The sequence below is a fragment of the Rhyacophila brunnea genome, unplaced genomic scaffold (genome assembly GCF_057557595.1).
Source record: "Rhyacophila brunnea isolate RB1 unplaced genomic scaffold, BYU_Rbru_1.0 scaffold_4, whole genome shotgun sequence".
Lineage (NCBI taxonomy): Eukaryota > Metazoa > Arthropoda > Insecta > Trichoptera > Rhyacophilidae > Rhyacophila > Rhyacophila brunnea.
Window position 1 is genome coordinate 54,377,727 of NW_028233068.1, and position 21,401 is coordinate 54,399,127.

The following is a 21,401-nucleotide window of genomic DNA, read 5'->3' on the forward strand; positions in this document are numbered from 1 at the left end:
AAAAAAATAATGTCCTGAAAGCTCGGATAATTTTTAGACAAACGCAAAGCACGCTACTTGAACAAGCACAATAAAATAACGATGTATAGATAAATCATTAAAGTTTTTGGAGATTCTCCTTATTTTTTGTGTATCAAACGCGAAATATATTATGGTGCATGTCGCGGACTATCACGTGACATCACAGTAAGCTGCCGCTACTGAAAAAAATGTGTAATGTCGTTTTTCGTCGGACTGATGGTCCCATCCCGTAGCACATTTTGAACCTTTAAACTTTAAACGAATATTGTCAGTGGGAAACATCTGCCGAAATCACCAAAACAACAATGAGGTTATCTCACGTTGAACCGCACTGCATCGATACCTGCATGACGTTTTGAACATTTTTACCATTTTCTAGATGTCTATACTTTTTCGAATCATGTCAAAATCACGTTTTTTGTTTTTAGTGGTTGGCACTATGTATTTTCTATCAGAATATTGTATATTATCTATGGTCTGCAGATTGGGTTCTGTTTAAAATATTATCTATGGATATAATATTACAAGTAATTTGAACTTACGCACACGTAGAAACTGTTAAAAGTAATTGAAATTAGCACGAATAATTAATGATAATTCAAAATACTAATACATTAGAGTTGGCACTATCTATAATTGAATTTAGAGAGGTGGTGATCGTTCAAAATATTCTGCGAAATGACGAAACCATAGACTTAGTTTGTCGACGTGACAGCGTGATAGTGCCGTGACATTCATCTCAATCATTACTTTAGGGTTCAGTTTTTTTTTTAAATATTGGTTTCATAGAGCTTTTACGCGATTTTGAACATATGGCCACAGTAAAACATCTCCATCTCAGTGGCGCACCCAGGCGGGGGGTGGGGGGGTTTCTAGGGGCCCTGGCACCCCCCAAACATAAAAATTGTCAGAATGATTTTAAACATTGAAATTGAAAGCCAATAAACTATACCTTAGGCTTAGACAAATAAAAGCACGGCAAAAAAAATGATTTGTAATTCTCCAGCACCCATTTTAGAAAAATTTCTTAGATTTTAATTTCTAGCACAAAAATTTCGAAACAATAATGTCGGGTTTTTTTAGAAACCCAATCCCTAATGAAACTGTCAAAAAAATCTCGGTGTCCATCCAAATTCCAGAGTGGTGTAGGTATGGCTGGGGAGGACTGCCAAGGCTCTAGCCTCTATTTTAATAAGAAAGCTAATAGGACACCTTATAGAAAAGTTATTATAACTTATGCCATACATAACATTTTACTATTTCTATAAGTATTACAAAATATTGTTATGTATTTTAAATGTTTTTATTTTAATATTGAAAATAAAGCCACATCTATATAATATATTGTATTGTTCTCTCAATATCCAATGTTTCCCATTATTTCATACTGCTATAAAATCTGATTGTTCTCTATTTTTCAGAACGAAAAAGCTGAAGTAAAACAAAAATGGGCTTCCAGACTGCTAGGCAAGTTGAGGAAAGACATCACCCAGGACTGTCGCGAAGACTTTGTTTTAAGCATCACAGGAAAGAGGCCAGCCGTATGTGTCCTTTCAAATCCTGACCAGAAAGGAAAGATGAGGAGGATAGATTGCTTGAGACAGGCTGATAAGGTACTATTACAGAACTTCATTCATACAATCGCTATGACCAAATTGACTGTATTGATAAAAAATATTGAATTGTAAACAGTGTCAAAATTCAATAGTAGTTTAAGACAACACTAATGCAATGATATTTATGTATTATCAATGAACTAATATATTATGTAATATCAGTATATTGATTTTACTTATTTTATAATCATGAACGTTTATCGCACATCGATGTTGTATTTTTTTAACCTTGTTTTAAATTAATATAATATGTTTAATGAAAATTATTCGTTTATTAGGTATTTTCTAAATCTTTGCTGATGATCATAATTTTAATATTTTTATTGCTGTCTTTAATATATATATATATATATGTGTGTAATACACAAGTTATTAAAAAGATACATTTATCTAGATTTGTTGTACTAAGCTACTGTTTTATTACCACGGCTCTACGTGCGAATAAGCTTCTAGGATTCATCATAAATCCAAACCATTCAAGAATCCTAATGTATTACGTACACTCTACGTCTCATTAGTTCTTCTTGAATATGGGTCGATTATCTGGTGTCCTTATGAGGTTTCCTATTAGCTTATTTTAGAACGCTTCCAGAAGAAATTTCTTCGGTGTCTTTATTTTAAAACATTTAACTATTTTCCTTTCGATTATTCGTCAGATGATTATTTTCCGACTGCCTTTCTACAAAGCATACTTACTTTTCACTCTCTTGAATTTCGTCGGTCTCTTATGCTGTTGAAACACTTTTGCCTGTTATCGCGAGGGATGGTTTCCAATCCTGGTGTCCTAATGAATTTGAATTTCCATGCGCCTGTCAATTACCTACGTGGTCGCAGCCAAGATTTATTCTGGATTGGAACCGTTTCCTCGTGTCAAGCCTATCAGGCACCATTAGTGAGGGGTGCAAGATTAGTAAATGCGCTCCCTAAAGACATAGACATTTTCAATGATGTACATTTTGTTTTTGAAAATATATTTTTCTGTATAAAATTGTATGTTTTTCGTTCTTATTATTATTGTTATTATATATATATTTCTTTTTCTATATTCTCTTCTCTCTTGTGAGGGTAATGTTTGACTTATAATGTAAATCTCATGATGTGTACGTCTTGAATTTAGATTTGTTATGTCCACAATGTTTTGTATTCTTAAATAAATAAATAAATAAATTACACATAATACAATCGTTCATAAACATATGGCAACTGCATATTATGTAATTTTCAGGTGTGGCGTTTGGACCTTGTGATGGTGATACTCTTCAAAGCGATACCACTGGAGAGCACGGATGGAGAGAGATTGGAGAAGAACCCGGAGTGTACGCAACCGGGCCTGTGCGTAAACCCCTATCACATCAACGTGTCCGTGAGGGAGCTGGACCTCTACCTCGCCAACTTTATCAACAGCTACGGTGAAGACTACCGCCTACCCATTGGTCGATCAATCTATCTCTATCTACGATTTAGCTATCATTTTGTTACGTATTATTTTGTAGATTTGGAAAGATTATGCATTCTGTTGCCATTTTAGTTAATTTTCTTAAAGTTAATTGAAATTGAACTCAAAAACCTATAAAAAAGCGTCGAACAAATAAAGTAGGGTCATTGCAATACACGGCTATCAATAAACTTGAATAATTCGAGTTACAGTATAGTTAAATCTCTATCTATATTACCTACCTACATACATAATTATACAGTTATTTGGTAGATTTAGATAACTAACAAAATGTTGGTTGCATTTGTAATTGTTATAAGTTATTAAATATTTCGTAATTTCTGCATATTAATTAATTAAATGTTTAATTTTAACATCGTAATATAATATATTATTTGTGTTGATGTTTTATGACGGCCCCACGATGGTCGAGCAGCTTAAGCATCTGATTTACACATTTGTTGTTTCAATTTGTGTTTGGAGTCAGAGTATTTTATTTATTAAGGAAACAAACAGTTACATATTGATTACAAAAATTTAAAATATAATAATGAAACTTATTGCACCCAGCAAAGTTTCCATGTATACATTATAATATGGTTAAGCCTAACATGATAGAGAGTAAGAATAAAATAAATATAAAGAAATTACATGCGAAAAATGAGGAAGAATAATGAATAATTAACTTATACACAAAAAAGTAACATAAAAAAAATATATAATAATATGTATATATATATCTATTTGTACAAAGTTTTGGAGATAGCGCGTTTAAATGAAACCGGTGAATTATTAAAAGGATCAACGGTGGAGAAATACATATTATAATTTAAACAATTTAAAAATATGGACCTAATAGGTTGAGCAAGTGGCTAACATCCATTTCTCGTAAAAACAAAATCTGTTTATACAACCTCCCCTCTGTGGAGGCCCAAATAATCCTCTTAGGATCAAACATGGTGATGTAGTAGTAGTTTATGACGTCATTATGTATTCTAGAATATTACGAATATTATAGAAAAAATAAACGATTGAATAAGTCACATATCGATTTAAAATAAAGCTCTATAGATTGCGGATATTATATATTTTTCGTAATTAGTCATATTATAATGTCATGTTATGATCTAACTAAAGCTCTCTACAGACGCTCCGATTTAGTGGATCGAACAGTCAGAATGACCAAATAAGATTTTACCTATAGACTTAAAGCTAGATTTTGTCGGTATATTTTGTTCTATTCTGAACAGAACGCTGATAGTTTAAGAAAATTAACAATGCGAGGGGAAATGGCCAGCGGAACGGAAAGAAAGGTCTATATCTGTAGGTACCTATTTGGATCGACTTTTAAACCTGACTGATGCTGAAATAAACACTATTTACGATTTGATTTGCTCAGGGTGTGAGGAGATTGGATGGTGTGGCCATCTGACATCACCCGATTGATCAGATGACATACCTACATAATTATGACCTAATATTCCATCTAATCTGAAAGTATTTTATAATTGTTAGTGAGTCTGTAAAGAGCTTTAGTCATGTGATCTAAAACCAACCAGGACCAAAGTTTTTAATGTACCTATATATTTTTTTTTTAATTAATAGCATTAATTTTAATAATAGGTAATTTTAATGATTTAAAAATTGAGGTTATCAAAATTATACATTCTAAATATGTCTTAAAACAAATTAGTTCATATTGGTTTACCTTATTCTTCAGTGAAATACCCTAACAATTTTTTTTTTAATTTTAGTTTTCTAATTAATTTTATTTTTAATCTAAGTAATTAATTTTTAATCTAAGTTTTATTTGAAATAATATATTACTAGCGTAGATGTCAGTTCTACGCCACGTGGCGTAGAAGCGTAGACATCAAATCAGTTACAAATAACAACAAGTTACAGTAGAATTAGGTAGTAGATATAAATGATTTTAATTTTGTATGGCAAATGATTGCAATAGTATCCTAATTTATGAAGGTATCTCGTTTCCAGATATCCTAAGTGGCTCTAACTACCAGTCACAATCTAAAAATAAAGACCATGAAAACGATGGAAAAAATAAAGGTAAAACAAACGTTTGGAGGCATGCCACGTAACAAGTGTTGATTGAAGCTACTAATTTTCAACTAATACAACTGTTTTTCATAAGAAATTAAAGGAAAAGACCAACATACAAATTTGAGTATCATATTTTAATGTGAATTTATCAATAATTATTAGATTTGACAATTCAATTTATATGGTCTTATCACTCCACTATGTCGAGGCCTATATGACTTCTTAGGATCGGACATGGTTTATATATATATATATATAATCTCCTTAGTATTACATACTATGTCAAAATACATATTATATTATATCCACTATCTAATTCAATGCCCTATTTTGTTTAGATCGAGCTTTTTATTAATTTATTTAGATACTATATCCCAATATAATTTATTGTTTTGGCGTTTGCTTAATTTGAGTTTTGCATGATGATTTTTTTTTAATTAGGTAAATAATAATATTGTTCATCTATATTATAATATTGACTGCTATTTTGAAGCAATTAAAAGTGCTCGCTATTGGTAATCTTAATATATCACTCGTTTTAATGATTTTTTAGGTAAATATAAATTATGTAAGTATATCTAAAAAATAAAGTAAATATCATTTTTAATATACAAAGTCATGTAACATAACAGTTAACAAAATTTAAATCTATTAATATGTACCTCAGAGCTGGTGTTTCAAATGTTAATAACAGTTTCGGGAAAATACAATTTAATATGTAATTAAACTTTAGGATTTTTGTTTTAAAGAACTTAAAGTATATGTTATGAATAGACGCAAAAGTTAAATTTTCTATGAAAAACGATACTTAGGATAAAAAAGCTATACAGCTTACTTGTTTCTATAAAATAGTAAATATGACACTGGTTCTGAGAAAGGAATTAATACAAATAATTAGTTAGTACAATTTAAATATGATGCAATTAATTTTAATAGTGTCTTCTTTTATTTCTAGGTTTTAGCCATAATCCATACAATGGTGTTATTTGCAATGACATCATAATGGCGACTGGAGTTTTTTCATCGCGAGAGCTCTGGAAAATATCCAAAGGTGATCGATATGGCAATCTAGTATAGCGTACAGTTATTAATTTTCGTGTTAAACTAAGTTTTATTTTATTTAAAATGCTTACTATTTCTATAATGTCTCTATGATCGACCGTAGTTTATAAATAATTTTGTTCTTCATATAAACATTACAATGAAAAAAATATGAATGTGTACATTCTGAAAAGATTTGTGCCACCTAATAACACGCACAAATGATAATAAGAATATACTTTGGTCATTTGCTATGGTCGAAAAGCAGAATACCGTCTTTTAGAGCTGTTATTTCTGGTTCAAAATCCATTTTGTCTTTTAATATATGGCTAACAACCATTTTTTTTAATATCAATAAACCTTTTCGACGGGTGACAAAGATACACATCATATAATATATGATGTGTATCTTATATTATAATAAAGGATAATAAAGGCAATGTAAAAATGACACTAATTATACTAACAGAAAATATTGAAAAATTTCGCCTGCAGCGCTATTATACTATATATTATTTGAAAGTAAGAAAAATGTAGATATAAGTGATTTGAAATAATGGTATGTTTAGATATACATTCAATTAATTATAAAGTTAATTACACCATACATATAATATTTTTCTTTGTGTTATCCATAAAAGCGGTTGGATAAGATGCGTTAATATGACGTCACGGTGGCCGCGCGGCTTAAGCATCGGCCTATAACGTAGTGGGTCCCAGATTCGAATGCTGGGTCTGGCAAGTGCACATATTATTTTTCAATTTGTGTATGAGTCAGAGTATTAACATAATAGGTTGAGCAAGTGGCTGACATCCATTTCTCGTAAAAACAAAATCTGTTAATACAAACCTCCGCTCTATGGAAGCCCATTTGATAAGGATCGGATATAGTCAAAAAATGTTCAAAATGCTCTTGACTCTCTCTTTGGTTTCTTTTTAGTCCAAACCAAGAACGTTTGTACGTGCACAATGTTTTCCATCCGCGGCAAAATACAAAAATACATGATCATTAATTGTATAATATCACATCATTCAATGTTTGTTATTGTACGAACATATTCAGATATAAATGTTTGTTTGATACAACTTTCGAATAACTTTATACAATGTTCGTTTCTTCACGAACCAATGCATCTCGGTCTGGACCAGGCATGAGATACAAAAAAGAGTAGAACTTGTTTTCTGGTATATTTGTTTGTTCGTAAGTCTGATACTCAATTGACTGACCGAGCCCGCGTTCCCCAGCAGCGTCCATTCTCCAGGAGACCGGAGAGGAGGCGGCAGGTGGAGGTCCAGGGGGAGGTTCCAGTGGGGGAGGAGGTATCAAACTCGAGCAAGGAGGTTACTATTGCGGAGGTTACGGGAGTCCAGCACCAGCGCAGGCGCCGTCAGCTGGCTTTGACCCTTCTGGAGACAGGAGTACGCCGCAGGCGATGCTGGTCGGTGGATGCTTTAGTAAGTTACTTTATCGTACCACTCTGAGTTGGAGGATTTAGAAACCCATACTATTGAGATATTTCAGTGATGGATGAAAAAAAATGTTGGAAAAATAAGTGAATGGTGGTATTGCATCAATAGGTTACTATAGAAGCTCAATCCTTCCAATGTTATTCATTTAATAATTATTTACAACTAGCATAAAATTATTTATTTTACCACGTTTTTATTATCTCATATTCTTGTTTGTCCAGTACAAATTTTTTTTTGTTTGTCCAAGATTTGTATTGGACGATTGAAGATTTTTAACTACCTTCCCGACTAGCTTTTAGAATATATCAAAACACGATGACAATGCATTCTTTTAATACTTTTAGCCTTCTTTAAGCAGAATTGAGTTCATTTTCAGTTAATTCCGTTTTGTATGGAAAGTTATTTCGGAAAAAAATCGTAAAAAGTAAAACACTATTATTGGTTGCTAAGGAGGTACTAGCAACTAAATTATTAATATATACGTGCGTTACTATGGAAATCAATATGAAATGTCAAAATGATATTTCAGTGTTCTATATTTATTCAGTATTTATATACAATTCAGTACAAAAAAAGTATTTATTAATACATAGAATTGTCAAGTTTATATGATTCAACAGAAAATTTAAAAACGTGGTATGTAAAAAGTTCTTTTTATCTTGTAATTATTTATTTTACTGTGAGAATCAGCAAACTCAAGTTATGGCTAATTCACCACTTTTGGCTATCTGTGACAGAGTTGCATATACCAGTTTTAAATATTAATTTTCTTCTTACAGTTTCGGGTCTTCCACACAACGCTCCTGGTAGTTTAGTGGCGTCATCAGGACAAGCTGGAGGAACCTTAGTGGCGCCTAATACGATATTTTACCAACCACATGGTGGAACAGCTGATCACCATACTGGGATTTATTCTAATGGTGAGCACCTAAAGCTTTTCAAACTGTTTTATTTTTATATTATTGAAATAATTTGACATTCGTCATGACTAGGCTTAGGATTCTTAGGTATTTATTTATCTTATCTTTTATCATTTTTTGGGTGGCCCTACAACAAAATATCAAAGATATCTATCTGTTTCAGACAATTTTCAAACATTTAAGCCCTATTTGTTAGCACCTATTTTTAAATATGTTTGGATAATTACATATTTTTACATATTTTAGGTTTAAGCACATATTTTCACATAAAAACAAAATTAATTAACAAATAACACAAGTTAACACAATTGAAGTGTTAGAATCATCTACAAAGTCACTAGTGGAGCAAATTAATATTTAAAACAATACTGCTGCTAAAATAAGAAAATGTTCCTCGACCAATTGGAATAAAAATAAGTACAAAATTAAATAGTGTTTTCAATAAAAAAATACTGGACTGCTGCAGAATAATAAAGCTGTTTTGGAAAATCTATCAGATGCCTCAGATGTTTCAATTTTTTCTACTTCAGAAATAGTTTCATTTACATAACATGCAATAATAACATCCGTAGAAGTGGAAAGAAGTTTTTGCATGTATACAAATTTGCTAGGGTCAAATCGTCAAAGATTCACTTTCGAAAATTTGAAGCATTATTTTATTATTTATTGTACAGCGTTTTTTATTTGTGAATAAATAATAAATTAAACTGTTGAAATATATATTATGATTTATTGTAATATTTAAATTTTTAGCACCTATTTTTGTTTTTTAGCATATAATTATGACATTTTAATAACATATTTTCCGATTATATCTATATATTTTACATATCATTCATTTTTAGCACCTAAAAATCCTAAGCCTAGTCATGACCAATTTACCGAAGAGAAATAAATTCTTTGATAACCCAAACAGAGTTTAATTATTGAATTTTCCACTTAGGTGAAGTAATTCCGCAATCCGTCGTCCACCATTCTGGCCTTAGCGGGAAGTATCCTGGAGAACCTCATTCAGGGTCTTCAGGAGCTAACCCTGATACCTTATCTGACTTCGTGACGTTCGTCTGCCAAGATGCGGGGCCCGATGGACCTCAAGCGTTACAAGTAAGTGGTGTAGGTACCTAAAAATCATAATTGTTCAAAACCATTTTACAATAATATTATTGAAGACTTTGGTGTAAAATTAGATAGTTTTCAATCATTTTCTGTGTGCTTCCCCAGGTCCATAGCGGAGTATCTCGGAGTCCAAAACCACATTACTTCACTAGCAGCATGTTGCCCCCGCCTCCATTGCCACCAATGGCGAGACCGGTGGCAATCATCCGCTCCACAGGTAGGCTGGCCGTGTCCGACCAGCTTTGGACTATTGAGGATAATTCAAGAGATACCGGTTTTTATTATTTATCAATATTATTATTTACGCATACCGCAATGAAACTATGACATCTTCATCTGTTTATGCATACTAAAATTAATTAAATCAATTTTCAAAATATCTAGAGAGATTTATTATCTACACACTAATATTACGTTATTTTTTCAATATAAATAGTTAAAAATCAATATGTTTTGTATAAATTATCTGAGAAAAATATACTTTTTAAACTCTTTTGAAGTGAAAAACTTATTTTGTTCTACTTTTAAATGTCATTGTTTCATTGCTAATATTAAGTTTTTGTCGACCGGTAGCTACATTTTGTTTGTTTTGATGTTGAAATCATTATTATCCACTGTAAAGTAATAAATAATGAGCAGTATTACTATTTAAAAAAAATCCTGTTAACATATTCAAATTTACTACTTATAAAACATCAATTATCATACATAACTGATCGAATCGTTAATTTAATATAATCATACAATATCATATTGTACCTATATAAATTACCTACTTATCTACTGTATTTATAACTAAACTGCGTTATGCATAGTTGTAGATTAACTAGATAGTATGATATATTAACAGAGATATGTTCTGTAAGTTATTTACAAGCAGTTTTAGTTCATGAATAGACTCTGGTTAATTCACTATTAAAATTATGAATATTGTAAGACAGAGTTGCAGTCAGTACCTAAGACTGATATGAATTTCGTATAAGCTAACAATTCGTATACTTTTAATCCAATTATATACGTAAATTTAACAAACATTTAACCATCAAACAGCAATTCCAAAATTGTAAATAAAGCCTTGTTTCGTTTCAAAAGATAACCGGCATTATAGTTAACTCTCTCAGTACATATGTACCTACCTAATTTCAAATTAATTTAACCTTACTAAACGGTATACTTACTTACAAACTACCTGTATTGTAACATAATAGTTTTTAATAAACTTTAAATCTTTCAATATTTTTGACCAATATTTGACATGATACATAAATATTACAATTATTTAATTTTAAATAAATGCTAAAATTATTTTACAAAATAATGCAATACCTACTTACAGATCATTATATTTCATCATTTGTTTTTTTTTATTACGTAATTAATATTCGCGAAGTAAAATATTATTTTAATTGCAGTCTACAGCTTCTGACAGAAGAATCTCAGAATAAATACTAATGGAGATAACTGACTTTGCAACTAATCCGTTCAGCGTAGCTTATTACTAATATTTTTTTTAAATTAAACAGTTAAATCTCAATATATTAATCGATTCAATGTTTCTTTAGGCGATCTAATGGGTGGTTCCTCAAGTCCGCCTGCGGCGTTGTCCCCCGGCGGCGAGCGTCTCCGGGGTTTGAGTCCCTCGCCACCTCCATCAGCTGGAGGACTCAGTCCTAGACGAGGACGCGGCTGTATATCACCACCTCCGAACTCAATGGGAGGACCACCTTCTCCTCAGCCACCAGCTTATTCACCGAGAGAGTATTCGCAAGGATTTAACCATTTCCATGCGCCAACTTCTCAGGTATTTCTAAGATTTAATCTGATTAAATTATTACCCTAAATTTTAGAAGTAGGTATGTATGGTTCATGTGGCTTAATTGATAAAGCACATTTGCTGGAATCTGATGGATGCGGGGTCGGACGAGTCCTACTAATACTTATATTTCTGTGGTATTTAAAAGTATGTATGCAAATAGAAGAGGTTGTCTTTTAGAAAGATAATTCCCACGCTGGAAAGTATAATTTTCTTACCGTTTCCTTCCGTAATATCGCCTCAATAAAAATAAATTAAACTACTAGTTTTATTCCAATGTGGAGCATATAGAGGTATCCACAATGTAAATGTTATATTATCCGAGCGTTATTATCGAAGCACCCGTATTTTTTACCAAATAATGCGTAACGGTAATTAAACATATGCATATATTTATATACTGTCTACGTAATATGCTGCATTCACTTATTACTAGAAATACCTTGATACTTATTTACACAATTATGTGAGTCTACTTTAATATAAATATTTTCTAGGTTTTCAACTACCCGTCCATTAGCTCGATGAGCAGTATAGCACCAGGAGGAATTTCACCTTCAAGTCTTAGTCTTTATTCCACTGCAGTGACCACTCCTCGGACCACTACCAGAACAACTGTACCAAGGTTAGCAAATAATATGATACCTGTCGGTTCAATTATTGAATCTTTCGAATTCTTCATAAATTTAATATGTCACCGATCTGGAACTGTTGATACAAAATTATTATATTATTCAGTTTTATATGAGTTGATCTTTTTCTAATATGTAATACCTCTCACACTTGTTATCACGCATATTATATAAACTCAAAGATTATGTTTTAAATTTAAAACATTAGACAACTCAAATACATACAATTAATTATTATTTAGTACCTGACAGAATAATGTTTGTTTCAAATAATATCAACATAGATCACTCCTTTTCAATTATCCAATATTTAATGACCCCTTATGTTTCTGAATGATCAGAAGTTGTACTAATTGTTATTGTTTTTTAGGTGGAACGCGCCTTTTATAACTCTAGAAGAAGAATTTAATATTATCACCCATCCTGTCTCTAGTAATAATCCCGAAGGAAATTCCGTCGTCCTGATGGATGAAGGTAATATAACACTACGTATCCACTTTAGTATATTTTGACAGTGTATTAAGCTAAAGTAGATACTACTAACTAGTAATGATTAAATATTACATTCAATTATAATATCCATTCAATTTAAAAAGGTAGAGGTACTGATATTTTTCACAAAAACTGTGTCAGAAAATTTTACAAAACCATTCATGAAAAGCTTAAAATAAGAGACTTTCATTCATCTGTCTGAGACTATTTATATTATTTGGCCACGTGACTCGTAGATAAGGTAACACCACAAAAATACTGAAAATACGTGGCAGATGAACCAATCAAATCAATAATACAACAGGAGTTTCATATTTGTTGAACAATCAGCTGAATTCGAAGACAGCTGGAGGATATTCGTAAGCATAGTAGAAACTGCTCACAAAGACTATACGCTTTAGTAATGAAGTAACGACTGAGAAGAAAATGTGACAAGGCCTACTATTGATCCTACATGAAAAAACTCGAGATGATTATTTTCTTTTCATTAGCTTTACAGTTTCATTGTGTATCTTGTAATTATGCGCACATTCCTATACCGAATATAATAAATCTTTTCGATATTGCAGATCGTTTCTTCCAATCCTCCGTGATAACCAGTGAACCACCATCTTTGGACCCCAGTGGCCACCTTGTATGCAGAGATCACGAGTCATCCATGCAGCACCATCAGCAGCACCACCAACAGCATCATCAAACCGACATGGACTCCCCAGGGTCCGACAAGCAGCCCGACATGCTGATGGGCGGCAAGTCTCCGTGATATATACTCAGCACGTAGGCAAACACACTTGCTCTTCGTGCCTTTAATTTATTACACCAATTACAATAATATAAATATTTTTTCTGTTGTGTAATTTAACAATTGGCGTATGAAGCCCAACGAAGTGGTGACCAGGGTAACAGCCGTTTTAAGCTATGCTGTGACAGTTGGAATTTGTGTGAAGCTACTCCATCTTTCATAAAAATGGCCGCACCACCTTCATGATCTTTTATATAGCGTCATAACTATTATAGTAGGATAATACACCAGTAAGTGTACTTACCTATAATAATAAAACTGTAAGGCTCTAAGCCACTTGTGAATCTGAGTACACTCGTACTAAATTACTAAACATCAAAGTAACAGCCTATAATACCGGAGTCAGCCGCAATCTGCTGCAAGCTACCGCATTAATTATACTGCAACTTGCGGTACGTGTGTAGGTAGGGTAATGACAAGTGGATTTGTACAACATATTATCCTCCAGAGAGTTAAATTTACTTTATCTGAGTTATAGTTTAAAAAGTCAAATATGTAGGTGTACCTTCCGAGGTATACTAATACAAAATATCCTTGTTACCTTTCGTACACTTTTGTTTTATGACGCCAATTGGTTAAAATAACTTTCAGATTTAAATAAGATGTGCGAGTATACTCGTATAATCTAAAGGATGTGTTCAGACAATTTAGTGCTATTTTTTTACAGGTGCCACATAATAATTTTTGGCACCCATGTGTGTACTTAAATAATATGTGATGATGAAGTGCTAATAATTGTATTATTAATATCTGCACATTGTTCCTTTATAGACAATTGTTTAGTTACAAACGTGCCCACATTGTGGTTGAAAATTTCGTAATACTTTGGGCTGTTAAAACGAATATATCTTGATAATTTTATTATCGATATGTTACGATGAATACAAGATACTGAAAAGTAAGATAGCTGTTTCAGCATACTTTAAAACCACTCCATGATATTCTGATACGATTGTGTACGTAATATAATATTTTAATAAAATATTATACCATCTGACATTACAGTATTCTACTTGGATCGTCCATTTCAACTTTGTAGTATTGTTATGAATTATAATTTAAATATTTTGAATATATCTGATCTCCAACAATGAATTGATAGCCTAATGATAAATTATTGATACTTAGTATAAATAAAATTGAATATTCCGAAGCAAAAAAAAATCTGGCATCATGCTGGTCAAACATAAAATTTATTACCAACCGGTAAAGGATATCTAAGGTAATGAAAAAATAGATAAAAATGGTGAAAAAAATTCGGAGCTATAAAGGTGGTTTTTTTGAAATATGAAAATAAAAATATGAAAAATTTTATCTGCAACAGATAATAATTCTTTGAATAAAAAAAAATACTGAACTTTGTGGCCAAAATAAAATTAATTCTTAATGATAATAATTATTCTTTTAGTAATTGTAGAAATAAAATCATAGCCTTCCCGAATAGATGATAATAGGTGTAAATAGTAATATTAAATGCTTGGCGTGTTAATAGTAGACATAAGTAGAAAAAAAACGAATTATTGACAAACGAGAATAAGATTTTGATCAAGATGATAGATGAGTGCTCGAACACAACGAAATGGTTAGGTAGGCACAGGTCTGTCTCTCACGGCAGCCTCATATGATATTCAAAGTTTTGAATATGTACTCCATACAAGCACCTGGAAATAAAATGCATAAATAACTTGATATTTAAAACGATTTGTATGTATTTGACACCAGCTAACAGGAAAATGTAATTTTCTCAAGACCATAAGAAAGTAATAATATAACAGACGCCTGCTATAATATTTCAGACGAGCAATATAATAATACAAACGTTCTTGTGGCAATACAACCAAAATAACAGAACGGACTTCTGACAAAAATATAATAATAATATAAGTAATACTAGAATTACATAAATATATACAATTGCCCCCCAGGGGGGATACTTTTAGATGTATTCAGTTTAAAAGCGATTGTCCCTTTTGTTTTTGAAATAAGTAATGACTTCCATTATAAATTAAAGAAAGTTAAAATTATATAATCGTAGATAAAAATTAGAATAATGAATAAAAAATGTGCCATTATTATTTAACCGTAAGGAAGATTTGGCATAGAACTGAAAGCACCCGAATATTTACGTGGAGTTTAACAATGAAGGACACTATTATCATCTTCCCTATTTATCTTAATATTTGTCTGAAGTAATTCAATTTCATTACCTAATTCAACATACTAACATATTCTACAACGAATACATAATATGAGTTGCTATGAGTTTACTAACTCACATTTTTCAATTTTCTCATTATTTAGTTAGTAATGCCAATTGATTATAAATGTGTTAATTTATAAAAAAATAGTTGGATATCAATGGTCACACAATCACATATATATATAATATACTTTTAAGAAATCAAATCGCAATGTCACTCATTAATATTCATGATATTTCATTACTATTTTGTCATTACGAAAAATACTACTTAAGTGTTTTTTTTTGTTGAGATTTATTCAAAACTTGATTTTTGGAGAATGTGAGTAATGACTCTAGGCGACACATATACCTATATTAACCCATAGCTTACGGGCCGCACAAAATTGTGTTTTTGCTAATTACTTTTCAAATGCAAATTAACACGTTAATTACAAAATTAATTAAAAGGGCTCGTAAGCATTGTGTTAACAGAAATGATATTAGGTACCTACTTGTTTTGTATGATCAAACTAGAAAAAAATATTGTTCCAAACAGTAAATTCAGTAATTTTTGCAGTTATTTGTTTTACTGAATAAGACTATTCTATGCCTGGTATAAGTACCTAACGAAAATGTTTTAATTTCGTTATAATCACATAAACTTTGAAGATATATATTATTACTAACTTGATAATTATTACGATTTTTTGACTTCCATAAAACAGAAAAATCTGGAATTGTATTGTGTACCTAGAATCTATAGAATAAACATAATGCATGTATTACAATAGGCATTAATTCAGAATTCTTCATTGTCTGACTCTCGTAAATGTACAATGCGGTGCAAAAAAATAAATATTAAAATTGCCTGAAATATTATGTCGAAAGACTATGCTAATTGCCAATGCAGTACGCTTTGAATAATATACATAAATGACGTTTAAGAATATAATATACAACGAACGCGAAAAGTACTTTTCTATAATTCGACTCGTAGACGACTAGCTATTATAGTGATTGGGCAAATAATTTATAATTAATTACCTGGTAAAAGTTTCTAAATGTAGTGGTAGGTATATTTGCGTGCCTTCAGAAAACATAGAAAAAAGCGATTTTTTCAAAACATTTATAATAATATTGATAGCTGATGATTTCTGAACCAAAATTAATAGAATTTTTAGGGATACAAAACGCCAAAGAAGGGGAAGAACTCACTTTTAGAAGGAGTATTAAAAACAGTGCACTATTTTCAATTCAGTTGCGATAAACAAAATTCTTGTTTATTGATTTCATGAAACCATCATAATGATGCTTTTATTGCGAACCAACAAAAGATTTCATTCAATATAATATATTGAATGAAACGTTCTGCTTATCTATATCTAAATTCTTCATATAATTAAATAAGAAAGATGGTTTAATGATTACTGCAATCGAACAAACCTCTGATTTTGAAGTTAATACTTTATTAAAATCTGACTAAATATCTTAGGCCATCGTCAATTTAAAATATGTACCTACAGATTTTTTGTTTAAGTATCATTTTTTTTATTCTTCTTCTCTCGGTCTCTTGTTGGCGACTAAATTGCAGTAGTATTCCGGGCTTGTCGTATCAGATCACCAACAGCTTGGATACTGAACCACTTCCGGAGGTTGCGTACCTATCAAAGAACATCTGGTTCTGTCTACATCTCTGCTGCCTTCCCTGCATTATGAGTTTAAGGAATCATACTTTTCATTGCAGAAAATTGTCTGAATATGCAGTCTTTCTACGCTTGTTGAACGTTATAAGTTTTTTGGCTTATTAACTCATCTTAAAACCTCCTAATAATTGGTAATGTGATCACATCATAAAATCTTAAACGTATGCCGATACAACTATATCGCGAAAGTCTTCAATTGTCCAATGGTCCGTTTCTTTGGCATCCAGGTTTTGACTCCGTAAACCAATACAAATACAATGTTGTATCTGATCGCTCTTCATCAAGTGCCCAAACTTATGTCTAGATTACGATGTTTCATTTTTTTTAAATGTGGTTCTTGCTATCTCAATCGCATGGTCCAGTATTCAGTCTTCTTGTAAACAATAACCGAAGTATTTTACGTGGTGTACTCTTTTTTATTGGCTTGCCCTCGTTTTGATCATTCGTTTACTTTCGATATAAAGACGGTTTTTGTAAAATCATATTAAGCTCATAAGTCTTACTTATGATGTTCACTTTGGTCAATAAATATTGAACGTCTTCTAAATTATCCTCTAGAATGAAATATCGATCAAATATTTATCTATAGAGTGTTTGTAGTCCAAAGATGTTAATGAAACCTCTCTTTTTCCAGTGTAGTCTGATATTTACAGCTACATGATTGGGTTACAAAATTTTGGCGCCAAGCTATACAATGTGGCTTGAAATTAAAGGCAACTCTGTTCTATTTCATGTAGCTTTTCAGTCTTGCCATACTCTGAAGGCTTCAGTTAGATTGGTCAGGTTACTTACGAATGTGTTTTGTTCTGCGAGATGAATAAGATGTATTTGGGCATGCTAATAAAATGGGGTGGTGATTTTTTAATTTGAGCCACTGATAAATTATTAAAACTGAACTAAAATAGTGTTACATTGAAATATAAAACAAATAAATAAATACTCTTAAGTCTTGGGCAATACTACATACATGATACCTATATTTTTAGACGTCTGAGCACTTACTAAATAGCTGGCATTATTATAATAACTATGAAAACATTATAAAACTTAGTGATTACTTAAGTATATTCATGAAATATTTGTAAAAAGAGCCTAACATAATGTGCCTTAGAAATTAACAATATATAACCTTATTATACAATTACTAATTAGTTTTAAGGTTCATCTGATGAGAAAGTAGTATTCTGCCAATTTTTTTACTTAGATTTACGCAATGGCGGGAAATTGCTAATAATGTATCTATAACCATGAAAGTGAAGTCTTATTAAACAATTGATAGCATGTCACAAAATACATCATGTAAATTGCTCTATCAGGGAGAGAGCAAACAATGCAATGATTTTGCTCATTATCAACGTTTTAATTAAAGAACTGGACATAAACACCCGAGATCTGATAAATGTGACAAATCATAATGTGAGTTTAGTTAGTGACATCTATCATTTGTCTTAATAAACCTTTGTTTAAAAATACTATTGTTCACAATATTTTGTATCAATTGAAAATTTGGAAGGATTTTATTCGTAAGGACAATATATAATTAATAGTCACGACTAGAAAGTCATTTCATTGGTAAAATGTTTTTTTTTGTGTTTTTATTTTCCGTATTATTTTACAGAACCAATTATTTGACTTTATTCAAAATTTAGGTAAGTACATACCTATGATGTTTTCAAAATTCGAAATTATTTGTGACATGTATTTTTACTGTAAAAAATACTGTGATAATTTTCACCGTTTGGGACAAGATTCAAATTTGAATTATTTGCAAGACTGATTTTAAGAAATCATTAAATATTGGCTGAACAATTTAAATTATTTTGAAAATTAAACAATGTGTAAAATATACCTACATGAAAATTGTCATGAAATTTAATTGATTTTATGTATCCAATACACTCTGTCGAATCGTCCGAAGACTTCATTGTTAATTATTGGGATTTCGACATTGTTCCACCAATTCATCCGAACATATTGTCTGGTTGGTGAAATTAATGATGTGAATTGAACATTTTGAGATCGGAATATATCAAATGGTGTATAAATCCAATAACCAAAATTTTGGCAAAATGAAAAGAACCACTCGGATAATAAATTGTTACCATTTCTATTTATATGCAAATGTACCTATTATTATTTATATGATTAGGTCACTTTTGTTAATATACAAGATGGTATTTAAAAGTCGTCAACTTTATATTTGGAGTGATCTGTATGAATATTCATCGGGTTCGTATTTGAGTTGAACCCAGTTTGCCATCAAACTTACATAGATGTATATATTAATGTTTTAAAATAGGTTGTTATGTACCATTTGATATGAAAGGACCTTTCACCATCTTTGTCTGGTAATCCGTTGGTTTATTAGATCTTCCCATTAGAATCAATTATTTAATTATATCAAAAACTATTATTTATCTTCAATACTTTGCAATACCAATGCATACTTTGAATACACTAACTTCAATACCTGCGCCAAGTTTATTATTACCTATTTTATAAATTTCAATGAACTGTAATATGTTTTATTTCGTGCCATTTTCAAAAATGTCAATTTGAAAAATAACTGATACAAAATATTTAAGGCTTTCCATATTCAAGTTGCTTCCAAAGCTAGAAAAATAATTGAAACTTAGAATTGAGCTAGAGAAATAACCGATAATAATATGCCAATAATAATTATTTTCTTATTTATCGCCACAAATCTTTTGTAGAATTACATTTCTATAAACGTTAACCAGTTGACTAACAGAATGTTAACCCAACTAGGTAGTAGAAAGTGCATTGTGAATGCACCAATATTATCTTCTATCTAAATACGCCACAGAAGTATTTGATATAATATATTCAAAACTAGTTATTTTCCACAAAAAAATTGCTGGAAATTAATCACAATTGTATTAAAAAACGTATCTTTATATCATTTTAATAAATCTGTAGTTTTAACAAACATTTCATAATAGAAAATATTACTAAGACTAGCCAAATACGGTGCTAACAAAAAATTAGAGATGGACAAAAACTTTTTTAATAGTTACATATTTTATTAATTAAGATGTACGAAATAGTCAAAATAATATTGATATTAGCATTACATACATTTATTAATACTCATTAATTTGATATGAAATTATCATCACTGATAATACAACCCAATGATCTTGGCCATCTCTAGGAAACGTTTCCATTTCCCTCTGTTGCAAGAAATCTTAACTGCCTTAAACCCTGAGACGCTGTGTCCTTTTCTAAATAGTGCAACCACCGTGGTCTAAGTCTCCAACCCTCTTTATCCCTCCTGGTCTATTGAAGAGGAGCAAATTCACTAGTTAGTTATACGATGAGGGATCATAATAAAGCGCGGATATTTTGTAATTGTACCTTTTTCGCCATCTGTCATCTTCTTCGCATAACTTAATATATGGCTTTCTGTCATCTTCAATTTCAATTTAATTGCAATTTTCAATTTCAATTTATTTATTTTTCTTCTATTCTCTCTATTTATCTTCTTTTGATGAGGCCCAGCATTCTAGCCCATAGGTCAAATATGTGGCTGATGAAATAGTAAGTTTTAAAAATGTTTGTGATTAATTTTCAGCAGATAAAACAACTAATATTTAAAGTAGTTTAAACAAGATAGAAAATGCTAGATATTAAACCTAGTAAACAGTTTATGAATACCATTAATACTAAATATTTATACAAAACCTTACATCTTTAATACTTAATAGATTTACCAAAATTGGTCCGTCTTTTTCGTTAAGTTTGAGTAGGTGATGAAAATACGTAAAGTAATAGAAAGACCCATGACTAATATAAAAAAGGTATTAACTAACAGTTTTAAAATAACGAAAGGAATTAACATTTAAGCCTTAATTTCGAAGTGGGAGATAAGCATTAACGATGAACATAGATGTCACTATAACAATCTTTTGAATTTTCTATCCAATTGACGGAATAAATTGTAAATATACTTTTTGGTGGGAATAATAATATATTTCTTGTTTGTGCCTATCCCCACTTTCGAATCCTTTTGTTGTTTAAGAACGGAAATAATAATATTATGTAGTTATAATATTTAATGCTCATACGTTAGGAAG

The 21,401-nt window shown here is 30.8% G+C and overlaps 1 protein-coding gene across 1 annotated transcript in view; it reads left to right on the top strand.

The window, feature by feature from the left end:
- NfI (Nuclear factor I) overlaps window positions 1-14,786 on the top strand; it is a 53,023-nt gene extending 38,237 nt beyond the window's left edge. Inside the window, exons 3-14 of the mRNA XM_085954927.1 lie at window positions 1,443-1,634; window positions 2,863-3,046; window positions 5,068-5,139; window positions 6,089-6,184; window positions 7,423-7,629; window positions 8,424-8,564; window positions 9,508-9,668; window positions 9,786-9,897; window positions 11,243-11,481; window positions 11,991-12,118; window positions 12,496-12,599; window positions 13,187-14,786. Of these exons, the coding sequence (XP_085811053.1) occupies window positions 1,443-1,634; window positions 2,863-3,046; window positions 5,068-5,139; window positions 6,089-6,184; window positions 7,423-7,629; window positions 8,424-8,564; window positions 9,508-9,668; window positions 9,786-9,897; window positions 11,243-11,481; window positions 11,991-12,118; window positions 12,496-12,599; window positions 13,187-13,380 (1,830 nt within the window). The 3' untranslated portion in view covers window positions 13,381-14,786. The remainder of the gene's footprint in view (window positions 1-1,442; window positions 1,635-2,862; window positions 3,047-5,067; window positions 5,140-6,088; window positions 6,185-7,422; window positions 7,630-8,423; window positions 8,565-9,507; window positions 9,669-9,785; window positions 9,898-11,242; window positions 11,482-11,990; window positions 12,119-12,495; window positions 12,600-13,186) is intronic.
- The last annotated feature ends 6,615 nt before the right edge of the window (window positions 14,787-21,401 follow it).